This window comes from Cucumis sativus, chromosome 3 (genome assembly GCF_000004075.3).
Source record: "Cucumis sativus cultivar 9930 chromosome 3, Cucumber_9930_V3, whole genome shotgun sequence".
NCBI lineage: Eukaryota > Viridiplantae > Streptophyta > Magnoliopsida > Cucurbitales > Cucurbitaceae > Cucumis > Cucumis sativus.
In genome coordinates, this window is record NC_026657.2 from 24,802,645 (window position 1) to 24,814,532 (window position 11,888).

The 11,888-nt window shown below is 34.5% G+C and overlaps 1 protein-coding gene across 1 annotated transcript; it reads right to left on the reverse strand.

Moving 5' to 3' along the window:
* Positions 1-4,434: 4,434 nt before the first annotated feature.
* On the reverse strand, positions 4,435-6,064 carry LOC101204090 (3-oxo-Delta(4,5)-steroid 5-beta-reductase). The gene is made up of 2 exons (XM_004151953.3): positions 5,859-6,064; positions 4,435-5,779 (listed from the first exon to the last, which is right to left on the reverse strand). Exons 1-2 carry the CDS (start codon positions 5,895-5,897, stop codon positions 4,634-4,636), a joined length of 1,185 nt encoding a protein of 394 aa, XP_004152001.1. The 5' UTR covers positions 5,898-6,064; the 3' UTR covers positions 4,435-4,633.
* Between the last annotated feature and the right edge of the window lie 5,824 nt (positions 6,065-11,888).

Genomic DNA, 11,888 nt, shown 5'->3' on the forward strand with positions numbered 1-11,888 from the left:
TATACCCTAGAATGCATCTAATAGTTATTCAAACTTTTTCATTTTTTCCTTCATACCTAAGAAAAGAACCCACAATGAAGCTTTTTATAAATTTATTAGCTGATGCTCCACAAGACCCACCAAAATCTCACATATAACTTCTTTATTATTTCAAAAAAGGGGAAACATAGTAGCACACCATGAAGGCATGTGATAAACTTTTACGAGCCATTGCACTTATTTGCTCTAACCAAAACGATTTGATTCGGTTTGAGAGTTAGACAAATATTGAACTTTTGTTACACAAATCGATTAGTAATGAAGATTTAATAGAACCGATCTAATGATTTGTCGTTAAAATTTATATTTCAACATGCACGTTTTTTGGGATGACCCATTAAACTTTGATCACGACCATCCTAGAAAATATATCAATTTAAAATTTTGGTGCATACTATCAACCTTAAAAATTGTTTATATGTGCACATATATTGTTTCATGATATAGATATTAGATACAATCATCAATTGAAGTGTAATTGACATTTAATGTGCATATATTGGCTGAAACCCAAACTAGATCACATTTTTTCAATTTTTGGAATATACAAATTGAAAATCCTAAATATCCTAAATTGAATTAATACAAAACTGAACTAACGTCGTTCTTAATCGGTTGAAGTACGTTTTGATTTTTTCACTTTTCTCTTGTACCTCTAATCATTTCTCAACTAACATAAAATTTATCCTTTCAACTTTAAAGTTAGAGATTCAAGATTTGTGTTCTTAGATTACTGTAGTTTAGTTTATTTGGTAGAGTTATAGCTAAAGTATTAACTCATTCACTCTTTTGCACATGTTTTTTCAATAATTTTATCCACGCTTCTTCACTTTAGATACAACTCCCACCTTGTCTCTACTTTATACATGCATGGTGTCACGGTCGCACTTTAGCAAGTGTTTTGGAGCGATTGTGCAACACTTGTTCCCACACTAGAACAAGTTAGCCAAACTATATCCAAATAGCCGATGACACAATGGATGTATATTTGCAACTTTCAACCCCGTTCTTGATAAAATGTATTAGAGAATGGGTTTAAAGAAAAAGGTTTTCACAAATATCAGAATAGTCATGTGGCAACGAGAAACATGCTTTGGACAAACATGGCCATTACACATAGCATGGTATTAGGTTAGCAGATAGATGGGAGGTTGACATAGCCATTAGCAAATGCAATAAGTTAAGAGAAAACTAACTTTATAGAAGGCGTTAACTTATATAAACAATCAATTACTTGAGTTAGCTCATAAATATATTAAGGCATCTTAAGATTGTTTTTTTGTGTTTGTTTAGGTTCTACCTATTAATTGTATGGGGATTTCTCAAATCATTGAGTCAAGTCAAGTGATTTTGTACTTGTTTAGGAAACCATAAGTTTTTTGTTTAGGAAAACTTAGCTGCAGGAGGATCTGGATGTATATGTGCAGACCCTCCACTTGGCACAACCTTAATGGGCAATCTAATATCCAATTTTATTTAACTAATTTTTGTTCTAAGGATGAAACAAAAATGGGACATTATGTTTTTCTTTTCTCTACAATAACTTAACAATTTAAACCAAACTTCCCAAAACAAAATCGAATCATTATTTATTTGTATTGAAGTCATTTTATGTGATATATGCATAACAAATGTTTTAGCCTTTAATAATCATACTAAGAAATGTATGAGATGTAGCCTTAATTAGATGAGTAATTAAAAAGATTTATGAAGAAAATAATTAAATTTGATAGAAAACGAATAATTTGAGACATCTAAGTAAGTTTAAAACTTGTTTTTCTTTTAGAAGTTGAGTAAAATCCAAATTTTGTATTTGATCTTTTAAGTAAAAATAAATAAATACGTGTTTATATATATGGTTTGAACCTTTTAAATTCATCTCAAACTTGTCAGAAACTTTATCTGTTCTCTCTTTTACAATTGATCAAGTTGCAAAATTACAGCTAATAATTTGAAAATAGTTTTCATATTGTAATGATGCAATAGTTATGAATAAGTTTGGGCTTCGGAAAGATCTGTAAGGGCAACCAACAAGCTCAAGAAAGAAAATTATCCCTAAATTATGAAAGAGAGTAGTGAAAGAGGATGTCACTACTCCTTAAATCAAGTACCTCAATAATTGTTCATCTCATTGCTCCTACTTCATTTTCCCCATCAATCCTTGCACCTTCTGCTGTTATAAAATTAACTACATATCACAGTCAAATTGTATTTTTTTTTCCTTATGCAAGTCATAGAAGAAATGATAAAAGTAAGAAGTTAACAATCTTATACTTCAACCTGTTTGATTTTATAGTATACCTAAAGATAGCAAACAAGCTTATATTGTAGTTTTGCACTCTTCAAATTGATAATAGGAAGTTTTGTGCCCTACAATCAGTTGATGTCAGTAAATTATGTTTATAAAGACAATGAAAAAAATACAAATTGATCAAGATATGTTGAGAAATTAACTATAATAGACATAGAACAAGCTTTTACAAAATATTGGTTTAGGATAAGCCGTGAATCGTGATCATAATTGCAACTCTTCCAAGTTCCACCTAAAAGCAACAAATCAAAACATGTCTATGAAAACTAATCTACACTGAAAAAGATTCAAATATCTAAGAAAGCAGAAACACAGTACACTTACAATATTCTTCAATTGTGCAAGAAAATAAATAAATAAATACACACATATGTGTGTAGGATAAGGATCAACGGATGGTAGCCACAAAGGCTCATATAATAAGTAGTTCCATATGACCATATGATTCTATATTTTATTAATATATGTATACAAAGCCACTATCACCTAAACAAAAAATGATGCTTTTAAGATGAATGTTTTGATATGAAGTTTTGAGATTCAACTAAATGAAATCTATTTCTCCATGGAATTAAAACACTTTTTATGCAAAAGTCACCATAAGAACATCTCCCAACTTCACCTCTTCTTCTAGAAAATTGGTAGCAACAATAATCATACTAACAGAATACATTAATAAAACTCATCAGAGAAAAAGAAAACGATACAGGAACATTAGAGCTAAGCTTCATGTTCAATTTGAACTATAGAAAGAAAAACTCACAACTTGATAAAGTAATGTATGAGGTTAAGATGAGAGAGTCTAGAACAACAACCATCTAAGATTCGAAGTTGAAAAAGTAGAGGGAGGATAGATTTGATTCACAGTTGCTCTCATAACTCGATAAAGTAATGTCAAATCCACTTGTTCTTTGATCACCATTTCTCTCAGTTTCATCACTTAACCCATCCTACAAAATAAAGAGAGGAGAGATTTGATTCACAATATATAAAACAAAATCCAGTGTTCCCTTCAAAAATGTGAGACAGAAATTAGAATTGATCATTTCATCCACTTGGGTCAAAATTAAGCTGAATGTAAGTAAAAGATGGGAAAGAAAAGTGAAAATACATATACGGGGTACAGGGGATTTGCCTTTTCTTGTTTACATCCTCGCTTAAGTGGCTGCTTCAGATCTCATCTTGAGATTTAGCTTTTAAACCCTCATATTCTTCCACATCTCTGACAATATTTCCCAAACAGAGTAAATCAATCCCCATGTTCTAAAAGAAAATAGTCAACAAAACTTATGAACTCTAATTCACCATCTTATGTACCTTTGATTAGCATTGTCCTGAATCCTCTGTATCCAAATCTGTATAGAGCAAGAAACTTTAACAATTACGTTTTTTAGCAAATAAGTACAGAAAGAGAGAGAGAGAGACTAAGATTACGCAATTTTGAATTCTGGAGGGAAGAAATGTAGAGGAAGGCTTGGTGGTCTCAGCATATTAAGCAAAATCAATAAACTTCACCAAAACCATCTAAGATTTCGCCATTCCTCCTCTGCCCCGTCCACCTGTCGCCTCCAGAGTCATGAACATTTAAACTCCGATCAAACATCTCCCTTACAACCCTTCACAAATCAGCCAGAGCTGCTACATTGCTACATCCACTCGTAAGAGAAGCGGCCATAATTGTGAAAAAAAACCTCACTTTCAGTCTAGAAACTAAAAGTTATAAAAAAGGACAAGGCGCCTTTTTTTTCTTCCAATTTTTCATTAGCATTTTCAGTCTAATGCTATAGGAAAGGACCCTGTTGAAAATGTTATTTGTTGTAGTTAAGGCAAATAATATACAGAGATCTTAATTTTAGAATTAACTTGAGTAACAACATAAATGAAAACTCTTCTCAGTGGAAAAAGTTAGTTAAGAGAGTGAAAGTTAGGACGGACAATGGGGAAGTCCACTACTTAGAATCTCCAATAACTTAGACATTTGTAAGAGATAATGGAAATCCAATTTAGCAACCTATTCGTGATGTGACACTGAGACTGTTTAACCATGCATCTCATTTTAATACTCTTTAGCACTATCTAGAATGCTATTGATAACACTCACAAATAATTTTCCATTATCTTTATAGACTTCAACCACAAATAAGTCAATCACTTTACAATCACTTTATGAAATAGCAAGAAAGTAAACAAAGCAACACTTTCTTGTGATCAAGCTTATTGCAAAACCAGGAATAAAAACAGATAAAACCAAATGAAACAGTTCTACAAGAATTACAAGGCCAATCAAGGCACAATTTTGAAAGCCTTAATCTTGTCAATCCAAGAAATGAAAGAGTTCTTAGAGTTCCTGAAGCCCAAAAACCCATGTTCTTTGCTCTTGTTCATACTATCTATGTTACCTGACATGCTGAAAATTGAATCTACAAACCACCAAGTACCAATCTCCTCCAATTTGGTTTGCTGCAATTGGTTCTCCTTCACAATCTCATCCCATACGTCACTTTTGTCCTTCATCAAATCCACCAGTGTCAAACTCTCCCCTTCTTCATCGAACCCATATTCCTCAATGTTAAACTGCTCTGCCAACACCTTCCAGAAGTGTTTCCACTTGAAAACATCGCCATTGTTGCAGTTAAACGCCTCGTTTTTTGAATACGGATCCACCGCCGTCCATATGTGCTGCTCCGCTATCAGATCTGCGTCGGACGCCACCTGGAAATCCTCCCAAGCCAATTTATTGCCGGGGAATTTCAACGGACGTCCCTCGTGTTTGCATATGGCAGCGTAGACACATAGAGTTCCGACAACGTTCATCAAGCTGAAAGGGGAAAACCCGAAAATTAAATTGGGTCGAATCACCGCCCACGTCAGATCCTTTTTCTGAGATTGTTCAATCTCTTCCCATAACAAATCTTCTTGTTTGTAATAGAAATTTGGGCATTCCAATCGAGGCAAATCCTCTGTGAAAGGAGGATCATGCCGCTGCGACGATTTATTGATAATGCTCTCGAACGACCCAACGTAGTGCTTCGTACCGGTTTGAAGGCAGATATGGCGGAGATTGGGTGCGTTGGGGATCACTGATCGCAGGACGTTGCGAAGCATCTTAACGTTGGCCTCACAGTTTTCGATCTCAGTGGTTCGATTGGTCCATGTGACATAGAAGAGATGGGTGACATCAGCGAGCTGGGAGAGTTTGGTTTCGGCGTCTTGGGGATCGGAGACATCGCATTGAATGTATTCGATGGGATGGTCAGCATTCCAGGCTGGCCTCGGCCTGCGAGCGACGCCGTAAACCTTCCATGGACCACCGGGGGTATCGGAAAGAGGGAGAATCTCGGCAAGACTGTTGCCGACGATACCAGTAACGCCAATCACTAGAGCAACGCTCTCAAAGCTCCTGGGAGGTTCATCTTCTTCAAATTTCTTCTGCAAGATTAGAAGAGAGAAGTGGAATAAAAGATGGATAGAGTGGAGAAGAAAAGGGATTGGGGTTGTAGAGTTTTACCTTAGCAGCACCGATTGCTCCGGCCCACCACCAGCTCATTTTCCGAAGAGAAATGGGAGATAGGTATGGGAATTATTAGGGGGGAAACGGAGAAGAGAGTGAATTTGGGATGAATGGGTGGGTGTGTGTAAGGGTTATAAGCGTAAATAGTCATTGAAGTTGAAGAGGCCTAGGAGTAGGAGTACGTGCCACCCGGTTTTTCATTTTTGGGAAAACTGCTCCACATGTCACCTCCTCTTTTGCTTATCGAATGTATGGCAATTTTTTTTTGGATTTTCATGTGTACCAAACCTTCTTAATTCGTGTCTATCAGTTATCACCCTTTGTTACCTTAATTATATATTCAATATCACAATCTTACGCTCCTTACCTTTTTCTTTTACGCTTTTACTTTCCCCTCTCTCTTCTTCTCATTTTGTCATCTTCTTTCTTTCTCCTTTACCATTTCTGTGTCCTTCCAAGATATTCATCCGTCATCTTTTTTGCTTTCACTTTCTGTGCTCTACAACCATTATCATTTTCTTTTTACACCTCCATTTCCTCCTTCTACCTACCTATACTTGGGTAGGTTTTCATTGCTCACTCTTTTCTTTCTATTCATTTAACGCTTTTTTCAGTCTTGAGTTCGTTTTTTCAATATCATTTCTTTCTCTTTTTTCTTTATCTTTTATTTCTAGTTGTTACACTTATTTTAATTGTTACTAAGGGTTTCAACTTTGATTAACATCTCATTTCAAAGTTTCAATATTTGTTTTCTGTTTTTTTTTCTCTTGCCTCTCTTGTTTGTGGTTATGTTTAAACTCAACTTAGGGTATGCACATTGTTTGATTTCTGTCGGTTTGGTATGTGATTATATATGATTGTCATGTATTTGGTATTGGATTACTATTTTAGGAACAATTTAGTTTAAGCTTTTAAGTTTTTGAAGCATTTTGTAGTTACACTTAAACTTCCAATACTTGTTTTTCATAGTCGTCAATAGAATTATCAACAATGTTATGTAGGTTAAAAAACTATAGTGATTTGGTGGAAGAAGTTATGGCTTTTGAGTCTTTTGTTAAGATGATACAAAATGCACTTCGAGTTAATTCATTTATTAAACTTTTAGTTTTATTGAATTACGGGGCTCAAGATATTCTTGAAGATAAAGATATATCTTGGTTTTCTACCATGTTTAAGAATGATCAATTTATCAAATATCCACTAGTTGTCTATATTGTGAATACACTTTTAGAGGTCTCAGATGATTCTTCTTCTTACTAGTTGTCCATGTTGTGAATACACTTTTAGAGGTTTCAGTTGCTTCTTCTTCTTACGTGAATCTGATTTTAGAAGTGAACCAGAAGTTCTTAAATATTTTCATGTTAATAATATATCTTCTGCATTGTCTTTGAAGGCGGGAAAGACTTGTTTGATAGTAAGGAAATTATGTTTAAGTCATTCTAGTTTATACCTATGAAGAACAATTTGAATTTAGAACTATGAGGTCAAATTAATTTGGAATGTACTCAAGATGGTTGTTAATGGTTTGTTAGGGCCTCACGCTATAATCACAACAAATTACGAATGATTTAGAAGTATACTAGTAAGCATATAATTACTCTATGATGCATGGTTCATTCTTGTGGGGCCCTGATCCAAAAGGAAATCCTGTTGAAGAAGAGCTTCGCTAAAGAAGGTAAGTTTGACAAAGTATAGAAGGGAGACATCCTGCGAGGAGGGATGCAAATGGGAAAAGGACGATGCGAAAAGAAGCGTGTAAATCCAAGTGCTATCGCATTAAAAAAAGTGACTCGATGGGATTTAGTTGGAAAGGAAAAAGCACGCGACAAAAGCTAAAGGTTAGGCGATGGGTGTAGTGATGCAGGGAGAAAAGCCTGCACCTAAGTCTAGTCGCAATAAGGTAGACATAGGGTTGAAAGAATGGAAGTTGGAATAAGTGATTGGACAACTCACTGAGGAAAAGTTAATGTTCTATGACTTTCTGAGAAAAGAGTCTGACGATGAGATTTTTGGCTTTCCAAGAATATAAGGTTGGCGTTTCAAAGGAAAGTGTCTATTCGTAACTTGCGATGGACTTACATGCTGAGTTTGAGTTAGCTATGTAGCTCGACGAAATGTGAAGGTGACACGTGTAAAGCATGAAAATGACTAATGGACGTGAAATGTCACTATAAACAAGACTAAAAACCGAAAGAAAAAGAGACACAAGGTATTATCATTCTAATAATTCATCAAAAGGAAGTTCTAAGAGTTGGACAACAAAAAGAAAGTTGAAAGCAAAAAGGAAGGAATGGAGTCTCCGGTGTTTGTGAGTGTTCCTTTAAACAAATGGTTGTTTGTGAGTGATTCTTATAAACAAATGATTACTTTTGAATGATCACTTTAAATAAAATTGTTGTTGTAAATGATTCCCACTCATATACCTATTTTGCGATAAATGGTTTCCAAATGAAGCATGAATATCCTTGTGAATGATTTTCATGAAACTGTTGAAATGTTATATTATGTTCCTTAAATCTGTAAGAAGTATCTTATGAGTATTTATGTTGTTATATTCTTTCGTAATCTTACGATATGAATGGTATTGTGTTGATGTATCATTTTGTGGAGCTAACATTTGTTATGATGCTGATAGTGTATTGTGTGGTGATGAGATATATTGCGAGATGTGGGTAGATATCCCAGGTAACTCATATAAGACGTTGGTTGAGATGTGTCTTAGGTCTAGGTGAGGGGAGAATCTTAGATCGATGAGTCGAGAAATGATAGTGGATATCCCAAAAAAAAAACTCGTAAGACGTTAGTTAAGATATGTCCCAAGTCTAGGTGAGGGGAGAATCCCAAGCAGATGAGGCAAGAAATGATTTGTGAAACGATAATAGATATCCCAAGAAACTCGTAAGCCGCTAGTTGATATGTGTCCTAGGTATATGCAAGGGGAGAATCTTAGACCCACAAGGCGAGAAATGATTTGTGAGACAGTGATGGAAATCACATAAAACTCGTGAGATGCTGATGGAGAAGTGTCCTAGGTCCAAGCGAGGGGAGAATTCCAGGTCCTGGTGATGAGTAGTGATTGCACGATGATGTGAATCGTATAGAATCCTTTGTGATGCATGTGGTTGTGCTTGATGCGATAAAAGTTGTGGTTGTGATTTGATGAGTTGTTATATATATGTGTGTGTATGTATGATTGCTCTTTGGCATTGATATTACTTATATTTGATTTGTTGCATTCCCCAAAAATATGTTTTCTAAACTCATTACTCATTAAGTCTATGACTTACGTTTTAAGTTTTCTCCTTCCCAGGTTGTTAGGCATTGAAGCCAAGTAAGGGATGAGAGTCAAGCGTAGAAGCCAAGTAAGTGAGAAGAGAATAGATGGTTGTGTAGACTTGTGTGGCATGCAAGTTGTGTCATCCTATCCACGCTTAAGGAGCCAGTTGGAAATTGCATCGCTCCTTAATGTCGAGGGTTCAGTTCAGAAGGAAGGCGACTGCTACACTTAGGTTGGTGAGGCCAAGTCAGAGAGCAAAAGAGCCAAAGAACTGAGCTAGAAAAAGAAAGCCTTGAAGCTTGTCCTTGTGTTAGATTGATTGAGCGACGAAAGAGAAGGATGAAAGGAATGTCTTACACCTCTAAGTACCCTGTCTCAAGAAGCAGCATTAGGTGGTGGACGAGGAAAGATGGACCAAAAGTCAGCTTTAGTTTTATGTTCCGCGAGAAAAATGAATGTAATTTGTAATGCAAAAACGTTATAAACATGTTAAGTTAACAAAGATAAGTAGTTATGTATTCCGTTGTTTTATTATTATTTCTTAAGATTGTTGCCTAGGAGTTAAAGTTGAGTTGTGTTATGTAACCGTACTAGACGACGAAGCAAAGTTTAAAAGTTGTAAATTTTCATTGTAATAAGAAAGTCTAAGTTCAATGCAAAGGCTTCACGAAAGGATAAGATGTTTCGTTAAATTCTTTTTGAAGATGAAAGAAATGAATCCATTATGAAGTTGAAAGGAAATGCCAGTGATTTTTATGACTTGATTCCTAAATTCTTTTTGAAGTTGAAAGAAATTAATCCACTTCATCTATATTACTATGTAATTGATGAATTCTGTAGTAATTAGTAAGTAATTTATTAATAACCTATTAGTAATAAATAAACAACTTGTCAGTTTCTTTATTTTTTATTCTTTTTTGTAGGGACATTTATATGAAGTAGATTCAAATGCTCATTTTAACTACTGCTTCTATTGGAGTTGATGTCTTAAATCTTGTGGTGTTGTAGTTTGTAATTGTATTATATACAAACATTTTATTTATCTACTAAAATAAAGTATTTTATTTTATTTGACTTTTAGTTGCATTAACCCACAAAACCAATAAATTAATATCCAAGGTTATTTTATGTAACTTAAACTCGTGTGTGGAGACATACAAGTAATCATGTTTAAGTGATAACCTAAATGGTTTGTAGTAGATGGATAAGCTTGGATATCTTATTCTAGTGACACTACGAGTATAGTCTGCTTTGTAGTTGTTACAATTGCTCTAAAGTACTATAAATGATTTGATCCTAATCATTCATGTCGAGACAATAGAGTGGGGGTATTATATACAAAGAGTTTGTATAAGACCGGACTATGAAATCAATAGTCTTTCTCATTAATGCCGTTACTAGTTGAGCTCACATTTCACTTGAATGACCATAGGTGGTCCTTTGATTTGCATGGGTCAGAGTGCATCGACTCAATATACCTACCATTTTGGGGATTCACCTAATTGGGGAGTTGGAAACACAGCTACACAAGGAATTCGCTCCTTCTCTATAGATAGAGTAAGTAGAGAAATTGCTCTCTTAAGAGTTGATTCTATGGCTTGAAAAATGTGGTGCCACACCCTCTCTTGGCCCGATAGGAGTTCAGTTATAGTGTGACTATAATTTATTGTTCGTTAGAGGATTCAGTGGTACTTAAGGAGTTAGATATAACTATAGGAGCAAAATGACAATTTTTGGCCTAGCTATACTTACGAACAATTTGTGAAGAGTTATTGCACTGTTGATTGGTTAATTATAATGGATGCAAAAATATATCTATAGTAAGAAGAGTGTGTGGTGACATTCGGACTTAGGTTTTGTTTATGTGCATAATTGATTTTATGTAGTAAATCATTGGTCATGATCATTGTATCCAAGATATTCACTATGTACCTCTTTATCGCATAATAGCTAAGTCCTCGTTGCACAAGTTTTCTTACTTCTTGCCCAAGTATAAGCGAAATAGTAGGTTTTTCTAGATTATCCAGGGTCAAACACAAAAAATTGATATCAAAGCTTAGTTTTAAGTCCGAATTATCTATCAGGAGGTATAAAAGAATCCTATACATTATAACAAAATATAAACTTAAACTAAATCTACTTATGTACCTCTAGAGAATCTGTAAAGAGGAATTGAGATGACTACGAGATGAAGATTCGAGTTACCTTGTGTAAGAGAAAGAGTGATGGAAAGTCTATGCATTATTAGGCGATTAAGCGATGCTAGAGCCTTGATGCAATATAGCTTATTTAACTAGAAAAGAGAGAGTATATATATATACCTAGTAAGGGACCCACTACTGGTCCCACTAGGTGATCTGTTAACTGAAGAATGAAATTCTCATAGCCGAAACGTGTGAACGTCGTGCAAAATAAATTCAACTTGAAACACATATAAAATTCAGAGAAAACATTTAAACATGCTTCTAATGGAGAAAAATAATAAAATAAAAATGACATTTATAAAATCTCCCAAGAATTTTTAAACCTCTCAAAGAATACCACGAAGTCTTCCTTGTTATCCTCAAGATAAAAATCAATCGTGAGTTTGTGGGACTTCTGTGATTTTTGGTTTTGTTATAGGAATTTTTTTTAGAGAGTAGATCGTAAAAAAAAAACATAGAGAAGATATTCCACACTTAATTATGTATTTTAACTAAAAGATATGAAGAGATGGAGAGAAAGTTATTAAAATAACTTCTTCCCTCTCC

Bases quoted from the DNA above. Each gene is read 5' to 3' on its own strand.
- LOC101204090 (XM_004151953.3), bottom strand. From the start codon at position 5,897: ATGAGCTGGTGGTGGGCCGGAGCAATCGGTGCTGCTAAG. The intron at 5,780-5,858 runs GTAAAACTCTAC...CTAATCTTGCAG, and splicing joins GAGCAATCGGTGCTGCTAAG to AAGAAATTTGAAGAAGATGA.